General features: G+C 44.3%; 6 protein-coding genes across 6 annotated transcripts; 2 read left to right on the top strand and 4 right to left on the bottom strand.

The window, feature by feature from the left end:
* Positions 1-345: 345 nt before the first annotated feature.
* SAMD00019534_087220 (hypothetical protein) lies at positions 346-3,084 on the bottom strand (the record flags this gene model as incomplete). Its single annotated transcript, XM_012896079.1, has 7 exons — positions 346-517; positions 590-1,400; positions 1,487-1,629; positions 1,695-2,206; positions 2,291-2,401; positions 2,476-2,625; positions 2,725-3,084. The coding sequence occupies 7 exons, from the start codon at positions 3,082-3,084 to the stop codon at positions 346-348; spliced, it is 2,259 nt and encodes a 752-aa protein (XP_012751533.1).
* Positions 3,085-3,639: 555 nt separating this feature from the next.
* Positions 3,640-5,112, bottom strand: SAMD00019534_087210 (hypothetical protein; the record flags this gene model as incomplete). Its single annotated transcript, XM_012896078.1, has 1 exon — positions 3,640-5,112. The coding sequence occupies one exon, from the start codon at positions 5,110-5,112 to the stop codon at positions 3,640-3,642; it is 1,473 nt and encodes a 490-aa protein (XP_012751532.1).
* Positions 5,113-5,976: 864 nt separating this feature from the next.
* SAMD00019534_087200 (hypothetical protein) lies at positions 5,977-6,519 on the top strand (the record flags this gene model as incomplete). Its single annotated transcript, XM_012896077.1, has 2 exons — positions 5,977-6,019; positions 6,098-6,519. The coding sequence occupies 2 exons, from the start codon at positions 5,977-5,979 to the stop codon at positions 6,517-6,519; spliced, it is 465 nt and encodes a 154-aa protein (XP_012751531.1).
* Positions 6,520-6,642: 123 nt separating this feature from the next.
* On the bottom strand, positions 6,643-9,477 carry SAMD00019534_087190 (hypothetical protein; the record flags this gene model as incomplete). The annotated part of the gene is made up of 6 exons (XM_012896076.1): positions 6,643-7,112; positions 7,184-7,268; positions 7,340-7,409; positions 7,485-7,636; positions 7,705-9,020; positions 9,111-9,477. Coding segments are annotated over 6 exons (2,460 nt in total), but the record flags the coding sequence as incomplete, so codon positions are not given.
* A 736-nt stretch (positions 9,478-10,213) lies between these two features.
* SAMD00019534_087180 (hypothetical protein) lies at positions 10,214-13,014 on the top strand (the record flags this gene model as incomplete). The annotated part of the gene is made up of 8 exons (XM_012896075.1): positions 10,214-10,480; positions 10,562-10,738; positions 10,813-11,049; positions 11,116-11,659; positions 11,742-12,148; positions 12,228-12,341; positions 12,406-12,837; positions 12,919-13,014. The coding sequence occupies 8 exons, from the start codon at positions 10,214-10,216 to the stop codon at positions 13,012-13,014; spliced, it is 2,274 nt and encodes a 757-aa protein (XP_012751529.1).
* Positions 13,015-13,580: 566 nt separating this feature from the next.
* SAMD00019534_087170 (hypothetical protein) lies at positions 13,581-16,785 on the bottom strand (the record flags this gene model as incomplete). Its single annotated transcript, XM_012896074.1, has 2 exons — positions 13,581-13,963; positions 14,061-16,785. The coding sequence occupies 2 exons, from the start codon at positions 16,783-16,785 to the stop codon at positions 13,581-13,583; spliced, it is 3,108 nt and encodes a 1,035-aa protein (XP_012751528.1).
* Between the last annotated feature and the right edge of the window lie 29 nt (positions 16,786-16,814).

Below are 16,814 nucleotides of genomic sequence, written 5' to 3'. Positions count from 1 at the left end.
GAGCACTGCCATAGTGAGATGGCACCGATCACATCGACGACCACAACCATGACCACCACATCCAGTAGAGATCTTGAGCAGTTGGATGTGCAGCAGCACCAAGCCAGACAGTTGATATTGGTCGCCCAACCAATGGCAGCACAAATAAATATTCAAAAGAGGGGGGGGGGGATAGGAAGTCGCAGAAATAAACGATTCATGTATTCTACAGGTTAGCCAGACTGGCAATCGGTCGGGTGTATGTGTGAGTGTGTCGTCTTCTAAATAGTCAGTGAGAACTTGTTGGCGGTATGAGTAGAAGGTGAGTGTGATGGTGTTGGTCATCTTGAGGAGGGATCATCAAGGTCACTCTCGGGTTACCCTGACACCGCCTAAAGGGTCCTCTATATCCTCACCAGTCTCAAAGTCATCACTTGGCATATCCTCAGGAATAGGTATATCTCCCAACAGCATATCCTTCAGCTGCTTCATCTGGGCGACCACCAACAACAGTGAATCGTTCTTTATAAGCTCTGGGCTAAAGTAGTAGAGGAGGGAGTTGCATGTTAGATGTGACCTGGTCATACATTCATGTGACAACAATACTTACTTCTCGCTGAATCCAGTCTGAAGTGTTGGAATGATCTCTCCAAGTGAATGGCCAATGTATTGATGAAGCCTGCGCAGCTTTCTGATCTCGGTGTTGATGAATGACTTGGAGGGTGTTCGAGGTGTACCGTTGGGATTGACAGAGGTTGGCAGTAGGCCAAGAGACTCCACGCCCTTCTTGGCCACACCAAATATGTCTGGCTGATGATTGTGTGTGTTGGTTTGTTGTGGTTCATTCGTTGCTGTTGATGTAGTCGATGTGGAAGTAGTTGTCGTCGTAGTTGTTGTTGTCGTCTTTTGTGGCTGCTTGCTTGATGGCGCTGGGGAAGATGAGAATAGTGAGTCGCCATACAATGAAGATGAAGTGTTTGTCACTGCTGCTGCTGCGCTAGGCTTGGCAGTCACAAAAGCAGGTGGCTGTGGCGTTGATGTGTGTTGTTGTTGTTGTCTTGAAGAAGGTGTACTGCCACCGATCGTTGCATACTTGTTACCAGTTAATGGTGACATGGTACGTCTGATGCCACTTCCAATCAATGCTGAGAATGGAGTGAATAGTGGCGGCGACGCCACACTGATTGGCTCATTGTTGTTTGGTGTCTCTGAACCTGGCAGTACAACAGGCTGTGGAGTATGATTGTTTGGAGGAGTTTGCTGAGGTCGTTTCTTTGAGCTCTTCCTATAAGTGTTACTATGTACCAATGGTCCCTTTGTATCCTTTATCCTGAATGCCTGTTGAATCAACATATGTATATCCTCCACCGCTGGATACTTGAACAGTCTTTGTAATACGCCACTATTATCCTTGGACAGTACTGTTGATTGATTGATTGATCGTATGATAAGTGAGTGGGTGAGTGATTGGACTCAATCAATCAATCAATCAATATGTAACACATACATTGGTCTCTGATGTACACCAACATCGATATTGATACATAGTCGAGTAGGACAAGGTCTTGTCCATAGGCGAACAGTGAGTCCCACATGGTCAGCACGTCCTCCAGCTCAAACTCTCTTCCAAACAACAGTCTTATCCAACGTCTAATCAATTGTGGATTGTTAGTCACATGTTGGACGACATCGCACTCATCCATCCATCAACTTACAACAAGAATATCTGTGGCTCAATGTCAAGGGATACCAAATGCTCGTGCAACTTGGGATCCTTCTGTCTGAGTAACCTGTTGATGTCTTGACACTTGTTGACGGCCTCGTTGATGACTGTCTCGACGGGCTTTGCCTCTGGCTCCTTCTCCTTCCTAATGTCCATCTTTTGTATGCCCATTGATAAAGGATTCTGCTGCTGTTGCTGTTTGGCAGTGGCAGTTGCAGGGAGGGCTGCTGGCGCCAGAGGTGGCGTGACCGATGTGATACCAAACCAACCGGCAGATATCTTCATCAGTGCGAGGAAGAAGGTGAATGTGTCATGTTCAAGATAGGTCTTGTCGTAGAGTGTGTCTGCTATGTGTGTGTCCTTGTACGATGGTGCCTGTCTATTGTACTTGTCCGCCTCTCCATGGAAGAGATATAGAATGGGTGCCAGCAACTCGTGCATGCCCTGTCGATATGAAATCGTCATATTAGTCATTGAATATATAAACAGTATACGTAGCATCATCTGATTGACGAGATTGATTGATTGAGTGAATGGATGGATGTTAGTATGGCTTGGCGTGCGTCTAGCAGAGTATGATTCACATACCTCTTTGGTAGACTGGTGTTGGAAGAATTCTAGGTCCTGATATGTCCTCTCAATGTCCATTGATATTGTCTTTTGCAACTCCATATTCTTGAAGTACTTGTTCCAAGGTGACTATAAATGATAGAGGTGTCAATGGCTTTGATATGGTGAATCATCATCAACAACACCGGCATGTCATAACATACATTCTCATCGATTGAGAGTGGATCATAGACAGAGGTCTTGCGCGGATCAACATAATGCTGCTCCAGTAGTTGTGTATAAAGAGCACGACTCTTTGTTATATCTTTGTGCCAGTTTTCAATGTTGTCCACATTAAGACATCCCATGAAGAGCTGGATTGATTGATTGAATGATTGAATGAATGGAGGCATGACGGTTTGTTAGTGGACCAATTCTGTTGTGTTGTCGCATCACCTAACGACAAGACATACCCGCCATGCCAGACCACGCAATGGTGATCTTATCAGTGCACCTGAGAACGCATTATACTTTAGTATCTCCAATGGCGGCTTGTTGAGCGGGGCATAAGATCTGAACAGACTATCAAACTCCTTCCTGTAGTCATGTACCTGTTGCTGTTGCTGTGGCTGTGGCTGTGGATGCGTAAGAGGCTGTTGCAATGACTGTGACTGTGGCTGTGGCTGTGGCTGCGACAACTGTGACTGTTGTTGCTGTTGTGGTCTCTGCTGCTCATCTACACTGGCAATGGCAATAGTTGTGGAAGGGGAGGAGTTTGTATTGTTCGTTGATACTACATCAGCAGATGCACTGCTATCCTCTGTGCTCAGCATCGCGGAATTAGTATTGACCTTTGCTGATATTGAAAAGTTCTCAACTGCTCCGCTCGTATTGCTGTCCATTGCAACGAGTCGCTATATATTGTTGTTCTCTTCTTCTTCTTTGATTGATTATTTGATTGATCGGATTGATTGAGTGATTGATATGATTGATATGATTGATGTAATATGTATATCTATCTCTATCTTGAGTATAAGGATATATATAACAATAACTGTTAAGGTAAGGTATAATGAGAGAGGGGTTTGTTTGTTTGGATGAAGATGAAGTGAGAGAGAGTGAATGAGAGACAAGTTCTTTGTCAAACTTTGCACCCTTTTTGATTTTTTAGTGATTCTGGATGGCATCCGGTACTTTGGAAATGTCCTTCAATTGTTTGATCGAAGACTGAATTGTTTACAATAAAGTTGGGTCATGTTCCAACTCTCGTACATCTCATCCATCAATCAATATCAATATATATCCTTGAATTTTATTCAATGTGAGTGAGGACCAAGCTAGCAAGATCTACTTCATTTTCAAACGAACGAACGAATGAATGAATGAAGTTAGAAGGGTGGTGGAGGCGGCAGATCAAAGGCACCAGGTGGAGGTGGAGGCGGAAGGTCGTAGACGGATGGAGGTGGTGGAGGTGGAAGATCGTAGACGGATGGGGGCGGTGGAGGCGGGAACGATGAGTTTGAGCCGCCGATGGGTGGTGGAGCTGGCTTGCCAAGGGACTGACTCAGTGGACGAGGCGGTACTTTTCCGCCTGGGCCTCCCATGGCCATAGGTGGTGGCTTGGCTGGACCCGCACCAGAAGCATTTGGCATGGGTGCGACCCTACTGTTAACCGCAGATTGTGGTGCTGATGGCTTGGCAGCACCTGCTCCTTGACCCATCATTGGTGCGGGTGCTGGTGTTGATGGTTGTGATTGTGACATTGATGATGATGGTGGCTTAAGTGAGCCAGGTCCCATCATTGGTGGTTTGGCACCCATTGGAGGTGGTGCGGGCTTGGCACCCATGATGCCAGAACTTCCGCCACTTGGTCCTCCCATCATTGGGGGCGCGGGTTTGGCACCCATTGGTGGAGCTGCTGGTGGCTTGGACATTGTACCCATACCGCCACTCACACTTGGTGGACGCATTGGAATTGATGGTACTCCAGCTGGTGCAGCTCCTGTTCCAACTGCTGCCGGAGCGCCAGATGGTGGTCCAACTGACACTCGTTTGTTTATGGGAACTGGAGGTGGTGGCGTCGACTTGAGTGGCTGCTGCTGTGGTTGAGGCTGCTGTAGAGGTGGTATGTTTGATGGAGGTGGGGGTGGAGGTTGACTCAACTGAGGTGGTGTGGAAGGAGCAGAGTTGTAGCCTGCTGGCGAATGGTAAGCGGGTGGAGGAGGTGTGTGATATGAAGAGTTCATCGCAGGTGGAAGTGGAGGTGTGGACTGAGAGAGTGGCGAGTACGAAGGGCTGGGACTGTGGCTGGGTGCCGGTGAGTGGCTATAGACGGGCGAGTGGTAGCTGGGTGTGTTGTTGGAGCTGTCGGCCATGGCCATCGACGGCGAGTCCTGGCCGGGACTGCCCAGCGAGTAGCTGACCTGCTTGCGCACAAACTTTGGCGGGAGTCGCGAGTCGTCGCCCTCGACCTGTCTGTCCTTCAGGGTGCTCTTGTAATGTTTGATGGCGGCTTCGCCCCTAAACACATTGATGCCCGTCGACTCGTGGATCATTTCGACGCGCTGGTTCAGACTCTTGATCTGGATGTCCAGCTTGTCAATCTCGGTGGCCTGCAGCTGAAGCAGTGTGGTGAGGTGAGTGCCAATAGTCTGGATGTGATAGGCGACGTTTAGCAGCGCGTTCTTTGCGTAGGTCTGCGTCTGATCGTAGACCTGCGAGGCTTCAGGCCCACTGTAGGCCTGTTTACAATACGATGATATCTGTTGCAACTTGGCATGATTGTCCGCCAACTCTGCCAATGCACCAGGCACCGTCTGTTGTGTATATGTATTTAAGTTGTCCAGGTTTTTCTCGGACATCCTTTAAGTTTGAGTTTGAGTGTGTATGTGGGGTGTTTGAGTTTGTTCGCGCTAGACTTGAGATTGCGCTGTGAGTTTGTTGTTGGTGTTGATGTTACAAGATTGATTGATTGTATATATATATGACTACCTGCTATTATACAGGAGTTTGACAATATTAATTATAATAATAATAATACAAATAATAATAAAAAAGAGATAAATATATATATTTATGTGAATATAGATGTTAACTTGTTATAATGAATGAAGAATGAATGAAAGGACTTCACCCTATGGCAGCCAATAATCAAACAACAAAGTGACATAGTGATGTAGGAGTGTTGAACACCAACCCTTCTATCTCGAAAAAAGACAGAGGCTCACATGATCCATCATCAAAATCGTTGAAAAATTGATGTTTGATAAATATCTGATCGGATGAGTGACAACACTGTTGGGTGATCATCTGTCCTATCACTTCCCATACTGTCACCACTTTAGTGACAGTCTACTCTTTAAAAGGGCGTAGGTCTATACAATACCAAACAAGTAATATTTACATTATTTACATGAATCATTCCCATCCATTTGAAATGTTCACACTTGGTATCATTTCAAGTTTTGAAGCGTGTCTATGTTGGACTTACTGGATCAATGTAGTAACAATTGACACTTTTTAATAAACATCACTAAAGGACTACTAACATTAGAATGATGGTATGATTTGAGATTGATCATGATGGACTTGAAGTCACTTCCATCTTGCCTCTCAACGTGGCGTCGGACACTCAACACAAGCAAAAGGCAAATGACTTTTCATTCATTCATTCATTCATTCAAATCCATCAACTTATAACAATTACAAATATATATATATACACAATGAGCAAGAAGTTTACTATCCCGCTTGAGCCTGTCATCAAGGGTATGTAATGGCAGGGAGCATACAGACAGACAGACAGACAGACCAAACTGACTGACATATAATGAATGAATGATATAGACATGGGAGGAGTTTATGACTTCTACTTTGATCAGAACTTGTTCATAGAGACAGAGATCAATAAGTTTATAAAGGAGTATGAGGGCAAGCGTGGAGATAGAGATATTCATGCGCTGCAGGTACAGACGATCAATGCAAATGCAACAATGCATAATATAAAGTCTGGTATTCAATGTGCCGATCAGAGACTGGACAAGATAAACAGTTCACTACGTGAGCTCAACAATAAGATGCAGACACAGCTGCTCAAGGAGGATGTGTATCAATCACAACGCGACTCTGATCGCGTCGTCAAACAAGAGAGTCAAGACTTTGAGCGCAGTCAAATCGAAGAGCAACTGTCTGCCAAGCGCGCAGTCATTGATCGCGAGCATACCGATACAACACACGCACTCAGAGACAAGTACCAGATTGTATTATAACGAAGCGAATCAACGACACACAAGACGAAGAATAAATGTATGATAGATAGTAGATAGATAGAGATGGACACGACTGCTCACTAAGGAGATGTTTATGTGTGGATTGGATCGTCCTCCTCATGCTGTTGTTGATGTTGGTGCTGCTGCTGTTGTTGCGGTGTTTGCCAACTCTGCCACGAAGCGATGTCTTAGACCCTCCTCAGGGGTAAGACGCGCATTCGGATCCCATTGTAGACAACGATCGATAAAGTCGACAAAGTCCTCGTCTTGGGACTTCATGGACTCGGCCAATGTCTTGGTGGCCACGCCGTACACTCCTCCCATCGGATGGTCGTAGGGCAGTGGCGCGCCGGCGTCGTCAAAGAACACCTCTCTCCTCGTCGAGGCTTGAATGATGGAGGCAGGGGGTACACCATAAATCTCTATAATACATGCCAGTTGTTCTGGCTCGTCGCTGCCAGGGAACAGCGGGGCACCCATATACAGCTCTGCTAATATACATCCAAGACTCCATATATCGATGGCCTTCTCATATCTAATGCCCAGTATAACCTCTGGCGCTCGATAGAATCTACTCTGGATGTACGTAAAGACTAAGATATAGGGTTGGTTTGTAAGTTAGACTGCCTCAATGAATGGACAAGGGTGTCAATGGGGTACATACTTGGTTCGTTCTCGAAACAGCTACTACCAAAGTCGATCAACTTAATGCCTGACTTGGTTGGTTGTTTAAGTAATATATTCTCAGGCTATGTATGATGAGGTTGGGAACTGGATGTTAGTCAAAGGTCCAAAGAGGCGTGTCATGGCAATCACATACCTTTAGATCAGCATGTATGATATGTCTCTTGGATAGGAATCTAAGTGAGGTCAACAATTGAGCTGCGAACCTATTTGATTGATTGATTGAGTGAGTGAGCGAGTGTGCCAGGGAGTGAGAGGCCAGGACGTTTGAATATTATTACCTTCGTATTAGGTTGATGTTGAAGCCTTGGAAGTTGTTGGCCTTGAGGAAGTCGTACAGGTTCATGCTTAGCAGCTCAAATGTTATACACAGATGATTCCTAAACTCAAAGCTCTCATTCAAGTGTACAATATTGGCGGTAGAGTTTGGATCCTAAAGGAGGGAGGACGTCGTTAGGTCATGCATGAGACGAACGAATGAATGGATGGAAGGGAACATACATTGTTCTTTAGGAACTCCAATATCTTGATCTCTGTCAGTGCTTGACTGTGGAAACGCTTCTGATTTCTGATGATCTTGACTGCCACTAGTTGACCAGTCTTGTGATCGTGACACTTGACCACCTGACAGAATGAGCCGTGACCAAGGATCGAGAGGATCTCGTATCGATAGGCAATGTGATCGTGCTCCACCACCACGTAGTCGCCCTGCTCACGGTCAAAGCCATTGTTTGGCAAGTTCCTGTTGATCTTTGTCTTGTGGATGGTGTTGCCAGTGAAGTAAATGTTGGGGAAGTCCATTATCTCCACCTTCTCCTCCTTTGTCAATTCGTTGGCGTAGAGTTTCAGTGCCACTGATGGTGTCATTGTACATTTGAAGTTGGCCAGCTTGTTTGGTGAGGATGTTAGGGAGATTGAGTGTGTCGAGGGATCGGTGTTTGTGGAGATGGTCGTCGGTGACTTGACGGGAGAGACCTTTGATGGGACAGGGGGTTGAGCTGTCTTGGTCGAATGCGCAGACGACTCCTTGCTGCTCGCTGTTGACTTGGTGGTGGTCGACGTCGTGTCTTTGGATGAGGATGAGGATGAGGATGTTGGCGACAGGTCAGCCTTGGATGACCGTAGTGCCTTGGGTAGCAGCTTGCTCAACTTTGATGAATCCTTTGAATCCGATGATGTGGACGAGGGTGATGGTGCCGACGCATGATTCGCAGACACTGACTGTGATCGACTGCGATTGGGCTTGGCCAGTGATGAGAGTCGAGTGAATACATCCTCTTTGGGCTTTGGCTTGGGTGTGTCTGCCGCTGCGCCAGCTACGGCGGCGGCCGGAGCCTGTGACTGATCGGTGTCTGCAGTGCCATTGCTCTGTTGCTCGTCTGCAGTGGTCGTTGTGATGGCTATCGTTGGCTGCTTGCTATTGTTGGTGCTCTTGTCAATGACGATCGATGGCGATGTAAGCTGAGGCTTTAGATTTGGTGATGATACAAAGCATCCACTCGATATTGATTGTGATCGCTTCCTCGTTGTATCGAATGTCTTCATCTTTTGCAATGATGACGCTGTATGTTTGATCTGAGGTACTTCATCACCTCCTCCTCCTCCAACTCCTGTACTACTTGTTGTTATTGCGCTATTGTTTGTGTTGTTGTTGTTGTTTGTGTTGTTGCTGTCTTTTGTGCTGCTTGATGGTACAAAGAATGAGCCACTCTTTAGAGTGCCAGCCTTCTTTGGGATACCTGATGGTGGGAATGCTATGTTGGAGAATGATGATGACAAGTTCGATGTGCTGTTCTCTGATGATGTTGATTTGGTAGGTAGTAGTGATGTACTACTGCTGCCACTCGTCGTTGACTTTGTCGGCAATGTTCTGAAGCCTGGCTTAATGTTTGGTCGATCAGGTATACGTTTGACTTGTTGTTGTTGTTGTTGATGTGTTGTTGTCGATGTCGTAGTGGTTGTAACACTGCCTGTATCCTTATCAACAGTCTTCTCCTTTGTTATTGTTGTTGTTGTCGATGTTGTTGTCGATGATGACGAAGATGATGATGATGTCTTTGGACTGCCTTTGAGTCCTGGGACTGGCTCCTCCTTTGACGCACCCTCTGCCGCCAGTTGTGATAGCAACTGCGATGAATTCAAAGCAACACTTCGTCTGGCCATTGCACGTGCTGACAGTGATGACTTTAGTTTGTTCAAGTCTGCATTGTTTGTATCTGGAGCATTGATCACATTCTGAGTCGTTTGTTGTTTGTTTATCGACATCCTGTTTGTTCAGGTGATGATTGATCGATCTTGCTAAATAAATAACTATATTATATATAAAGAACTTCTACAACTACAAAAACAAACAACAAAGTACTAATACTACTAATACTACTACTACTACTTCACTTCAATGTAAAGTAGTCGTCTAATCTATTATCTGTTTGTGAATAGTTGAGTGAGTGAGTGAGTGGTTGAGTGAGTAAGTGTGAATGAGAGCGTGAGTGAAGAGGATAGAGATAGAGATAACGCGAGTGTCAATGTTTATGAAGATGGATGAGTGTGTGTGTGAGTTTGTTGTTTGTGTGTATTTGTTAACAAAGATAGATTGAGTGTTTGGGACATGTGGTAGTTTAGCCTAATGTCAAAAAAACAGAGGTTATTTTCAAAGAGACACAAATCAATATTATCATAAAACTCTTGTTGTTGTAGGTTTATTCATTCATTCAAACAAATAATAATAAAGTATTGATTGATTGATTATTGTCAGTCAGGTGTTTTTGATCCATTGATTGATTGGTTGATAACATCATCTCTTGAGCCCATCCTACATTTTCCCCTCGCACCCTGCCCAACAACAACCAACACTAATTGAACATGAAGATCCAAGTTTGAAGTGGAAGGTGGTTCTTTGTGAATTCGAATCGAATGAATGAATCAATTTGGATTAGGTCATTCATTAAAAGTTGTATAATAATAATAATATTTATAAGTGATATAGAGATAGAGTTAAAAAGATAGATAGATGTCACAACAATCATCACCTACATTGGTATCAAGAAAGTCATTGTCCGGTAGTGGCAGTGGCAGCTCACCATCACTTCATTCAAGTACAAGCTCAGTTGGTCTAAGACAGGCTGCACCACCAAAGAAGTTGGTTATCAAGAACTTGAAGGATGTACCAAAGTCATTAGATGCCTACGAGTCTGAAGCATGGGGACATCTCTCCAATGCCGTCAACTCAATCTACAGCAAACAAGCCATCAATCAGACACTGGAGGAGTTGTACAGAGTATGTTCATATCATGTCATATTATGTCAATCATTCATTCAATCAACAATCAATGTACTAATCACGAACAAACATCATTAGATGGTTGAGAACCTTTGTCTATCAGGTGGCTATTCATCAACATTATACTCAAAGCTATCAAGTCTGATTGAACAGAATACAAAGGTCAGCCTACAGAGAATGATCGGTCAGACATTGGACATGGAGCACTACCTGAGTAGTTTGAATGCATGTTGGAAGGATCATACCAACAACATTGTAAGTCGACTCGATGATGATGCTTGATTGAATTATACTAACAATCAATCATTCAAACAAACAATCAATCAAAGATACTTATAATGAGCATCTTCTTGTGTATGGACAGGACTTATGTACTTCAGAACAATGCGACCAAGTCGATTTGGGATCTTGGCCTGCAGTTCTTTAGCAAGTATCTGTTGGCATCAACAGAATTGTCCAAGAAACTCAAGTCAGGACTGTTACAATCAATCGACAATGAGAGACGTGGCGACAACGTCAACAAAGACCTGTTACAAAGTTTGATCAAGATGTTAAAGTCACTACAAGTATGATCAAACAGTGATGGAGAGGACACCGCGATGTTATCACAAACTAACATTGTCACGACACAGATATATAGCGCATTTGAATCAGACTTGGTGGCAGAGACAAATACATTCTATTATAATGAGGGCAATAGATTGATTGAAGAGTTTGAGGTACCTCAATACTTGAAGCATGTACAGAATAGGATCAATGAGGAGAGCGAGAGAGCACTGAGATACTTGGACATGTCGACAAAGAAGTCCATCATTCAGGCACTCGAGACACACATGTTGGAGCGTCACATCAACACATTGATTAGCAAGGGATTCAATCAGATGGTCGATGGCAACAAGACTGAAGACATACAGCGACTCTACACTCTGCTACAGCGTGTGGGCGCGCTCAATTCGATAAGGACGGCATGGATCTCATACATCAAGACAACAGGCCAATCGATGGTGGCTGACAAGGAGAAGCATGCGACACTCATCCAAGACCTGGTGGCGCTCAAGGTCAAACTGGATGGCATCATCGAGGCATCATTCGCAAAGAATGATCTCATTGTTTATGCCCTCAAAGAGTCATTCGAGTTCTTTATGAACAGAGGCGAGAACATCGCCGAGCTATTAGGTGAGTGTTTCCAAATGGATCAACGCTGCGTGCGCATTCACTCTGCGACTAACACAACACTATTCTTTCGCAACAACAACAGCCAAGTTTGTGGACTCGAAGCTAAGGAGTGGCAACAAGGGAGTGACAGAGAGCGAGCTGGAGGACTCGCTAAACAAGTCATTGATACTGTTTAGGTATATACAGGGCAAGGATGTGTTTGAGGCATTCTACAAGAAGGATCTGTCAAAGCGTCTGCTACTGGAGAAGTACATATCGATTGATGCCGAGAAGTCTATGGTGGCAAAGCTGCGAGCAGAGTGTGGCAATGAGTTCACCAAGAACTTGGACGGAATGTTTGTTGATCTCGACACATCCAGTGAGATCAACGATGCATTCCGAGCGAATGGTATCAAACCTGGCACCACCCACGTCGACCTCCGTGTCCTTGTGTTGACCAAAGGCAACTGGCCATCATTCACAAACATCAATGTCGTCCTTCCCAAAGAGGTATGTTGTGTCCCCAGCAGGACAAGACTTGACATGACTAGACTGGACTGGAATGGTTACTAACACTACCCATTACTAGCTACTTGAGATGCAAGCATTGTTCGTTACATATTATACCAAGACACAGAAGTCCAAGACACTTGAGTGGCACTATCCATTGAGTCACTGTGTTGCCAAGGCCAACTTCAGACAAGTATGTTGGATGAATGAATGAGTGAATGAACATGATGGACTAACTCAATCAATCACTACACTAGGGCAAGAAGGAGTTGTTTGTATCACTATTACAATACCTTATACTCAATGTATTCAATGATAGGGATGGATTGTCACTGCGAGATATTCAACAGGCGACAGGCATTGATATTGCCACGATAAAGTTGAACATCAAACCATTGACCAGTACAAAGACAAAGATATTGTTGCGCAAGGCCAAGTCAAAGGAGATCGACGAGGAGGATACATTCCACTTCAACAATGAGTTTACACAAAAGTTGATGAAGATCAAGGTCAACGCCATGCAGAACAAGGAGACGGCCGAGGAGCATAAGAAGGTCAGCGATAGTATCACTCACGATCGTGGTACCAACATCGATGCAGCAATCGTCAGGATCATGAAGTCAAGGAAGACACTGAGCCACAACCTATTGATCAGTGAACTTCTCCAACAACTTAGGTTCTCACCAAAGGTATGACATTGAGCGTCAATCATTCAATCAAATCAATCAATCAATCATACATACTAACACATCATCATCCATACCAACCAGCCGATTGACATTAAGAAGCGTATCGAGTCTTTGATTGAGAAGGAGTACTTGGGCAGGGATCCAAATAATCCTATGGCCTATAACTACATTGCCTAGACATGGCTGGTTGGCTGGCTGGTTGGTTGGCTTGGAGTCATCGATGAGACTTTACGCGCGTATTACATTAAACATGAGGGATATTAATAACCTGGAAATCAGTGCATTCACAGTATTAGACTTCTTCGAATCTCGATTCGTTGGAACATTCATTTTCAGAACAACCAACTAAGAAGGAGATAATATATAATATAGAGATAGTTATGGGTATAGATATGACTTTTAGTTGGACTATTCAACGGATTATTGTTTCATTTGTATTTCGAAGACTCAGAGTCACATTTGGCCGGACATTTGGTCGATGCCATTGCATCAGATCCTTGCATTCAAAGAATTGAACTCGATATCAATGGAGAAGAGAATTACAAACTACATCTCACTGACAAGTATGGACAACCCACCAATCATTACAGGTTTACTTTGATTACGTTGGAGACCGATTGATTTGACACCAGGTACATTGGACCATTGTATGCTGTCAATGGAAGTGGAACAATGAGCATTGTTGATGATAAAGTTGTTATTGTTTCAATTTGGTTGTCTTTATTTGGTAGCAGTTGTATGTTTTAATTGATAGCGACAAATGTAAGTGAGAGGTAGATTATAATTATCAGAATACTGAGGTTGGGCAGCAACTTTGATGATGAGCTGGGCTGGGGTTTGGGTTCATCTGATGATGATGAGGAAGGTGGAGTTGGATCGATGTAGACCAAAGGAATGGTGTTGGACTCCATTTCAAGAAGAGATAATGATACTGATCCCGAGGTGACTTTTGCTTGGCAACTGAAGATATTGTCACCAATCTTTGTGATTGACTCACATTGAGTGTATCCAACTTTGATTGATAGCAACTCCAATAGATTGGGTACAATTGTTTGATTGCACGACAGAGTTGCTGTCACATTCACCTGAGTACCATTGGACACGGCCAACATCAACACTGGATTTCCTGTTTGATTGATTGATTGATTGATTGTTTGTTAGTGTTTGAGTATGGAATAGTTCCATCAAAGATTGATTGATTGATTGATTGTTGTTATACATACTAGGGTAGAATATCTTGGAGAATGAGGTCATTCCATTGTTGTAGGTGAAGGTGTTACATGTGGACAGACACTCTTCACATTGGGATAGATTACATGTGGTCATGTTAGAGTTGAATCCACCACCCTCGCAATCTGTTGGTTGGTATGATCCAAACCGAATGAACTTGCTGACGATGTTTCTTCCCATTACGGTTGCTTTCGTTTGTTCACGGATATATATTCTCTCCAATGTTGGCTTGAGAATGTGGATGGAAATATTGTTGCTGGTCATTGGGGGCCATGACAATTGAAATGTATATATTGCCTCTCCTACTGATACCATGTTGGAATAATGGAATCCGGTTGATGTTGAGTTAGCGATCCAGTCTCCCTTTCCCTCTCCGTTAATGGTATAATAGAGGTAGGGCAAGTGTTCCAGAGTTGTGCCAGTGAATACAAAGGTTCCAGTCGACGTTTTATGGGTGCCGCTATCTTGAGTGTAGACCACTCTGTCCAAATATGGCAATGGGATCGGTGATGATGTGAATGAATTTGAAGCGATGTTGTTGATGATGAGAGTGGTAGTCAAAATGACTGATCGGACACTATCTGAGGCCACCAAATTCTGATTCGGGTAAAAGACTGACCTCGTGGGGCGATTGTCATCCTGAGTGAGATATGCTGATTGATTGTTGACGGAGATTGAGTGGTTGAGTGTTTTACCGTCCAGATCTACTACGCTGAGGTAATACCCATAGATGGATAGGCGGCCATCATATTCTATGTCGTTGATCACTGGATGCAAAGACAATCGGTAGTTGTCGGAATAAAAGCCAGATGAGCATATCTGGTATGAACCTGGGAAGAACCACTCTGGGAATTGGAAGATGGCCTTGGTCGACGTCACTGACACTGGGTTTGTCGATTGTGAACCCATCGAGAAGTAGAGGTAGGGTGAGAAGTTCACTCCATTCACCTCCAATGTTGATCCATTGAGTGATGAGGTGTTGCTGATCACTGGTTGATAGTCGAACACCAATGAGTTGGAGCTGACACCCAGGTGCACGACGGAGAACTCGCCCTTGGAGGGCTGGATGGTGCATGTGATCAAAGTGTCGTTGACTGTCGTACAATACTGACTTTGTTGTGCAATCAATGGTACACCAGAGTCGAGCAGAATTGACTGATTGAGGAAAGTACCAACAATGTTGAGTTGAGTTGATGTTTGTGTGTATGTAGGAGTGATTGATACGATTGTTGGTGTGGCCAGATCGAATAGTACATCGAACGGATCCGTTGGTTGTGTAGATGAGTCGATTGTGATCACAACCGGTAGTTGGACTGGGCTGGCAGCAGGGATGCTCATCCAACATTCAATAATATAATTGTTATTGCCGATCACTGTGCATACTTGTGATCCAACCATCACTTGACTCGATGCACCCAAAGTGATGAAACTTCCAATTATTCTGAGTTGAACGTAACCAATCAATGATTCATTTCCAACAATATTTTTGTTCTCAAGGGTCACACTCTGGATGTAGGGCTTGCCTTTGTAGATGTATGATCCAGACTGCTGACCACTACTTGTCAATATGAATGTTCCAGTGATTGGCGTAGACCGAGGGAATACAAAGAATGCTTGGGTGGTTGTGGACTGGGGGGATGCCTGGACCACCGAGCCGTCTGAGAATTTGACCGAGGTGGAGCCAGTGTCAAAGCCGATTCCATCGACCACCAGCACATTCTTGTTGACAATGTTGTTTGATACGGATGGACCATAGTTGAAGTAGATGTACTTGGTCAGCAACTGATTGCCAGAAGTGTCGGTGCAGTTGATTGGTATCTGCAGGCCTATTCCCGCGGGTATTGGAATGGAGTTGCAATCAAACGGTCCATTGACCAACTTGTCAGCAATGGTACAGCTTTGTAGCTTATTGGTGCAGTAGGTCTTGTCTTGGGACACAGGCAGATTGCCTCCGCCCAGGGGCACTCCCACTCCATTGTTCACGTAGATGGATGGTAGGGGGTAGATGACAAAGGTGTTGTAAGAGTAGGATGAATCAGGCGAGAAGAACATGGTCAAGGGCGATCCAATATATGTACTTTGTTTGAGATTGAATACCAATGTGTTATTGCTGATCCAATTATGAGCGATATAGTCATAATAATTAAGGTAATAAACATTTGTGAAAAAAATGTTGGACATAGATTTGACATAGTTGTCCACGGTCATTGTCATTGAGGTTGGGTCATTGTTATCCATTTGGCCGTACGACACCATCACTGTTGCGTTGTAGTTGGGAGTGAGCTGGCCAAGAGCACCAACTAGATCAATTGAGAGCTGGCCAGACAACTTGGCAATACCTTGAGGATAGACAAGGACCATTTGAGTGTTGTCCTGGGGGTCAACGGGCACAGCAGTGAATTGATACTTGAAGTTATTGGCGTTGGTTGAGTAATATTGTGCTTGGATATTGGTCATGGAGTTGTCTGCGCGATAGAAGTTGAGGTAGTTGCCGGTGATCGTGAAGTTGCCTCCGATTGTGTCGAGCACTGGTGATAGATTATTGATAAATGGTGTCAGGTTGACATTGATGACGTTGGAGACTGATTGATTGGACACCAGGTACAACTGTCCATTTCGTGCTGACAATGGCAGAGGAGCAATGAGCATTGATGATGATAGCGGAGGTGGTGCGGGGATGTTCAATGAACCAAAGATGAGCTGTGTCGGAATGTTCATGAAATAGTTGCCATAGATCGTGATCACTG

This window comes from Acytostelium subglobosum (assembly GCF_000787575.1).
Source record: "Acytostelium subglobosum LB1 DNA, scaffold: scaffold19, whole genome shotgun sequence".
Classification (NCBI taxonomy): domain Eukaryota; phylum Evosea; class Eumycetozoa; order Acytosteliales; family Acytosteliaceae; genus Acytostelium; species Acytostelium subglobosum.
This window is presented reverse-complemented; position numbering and strand designations above follow the sequence as displayed.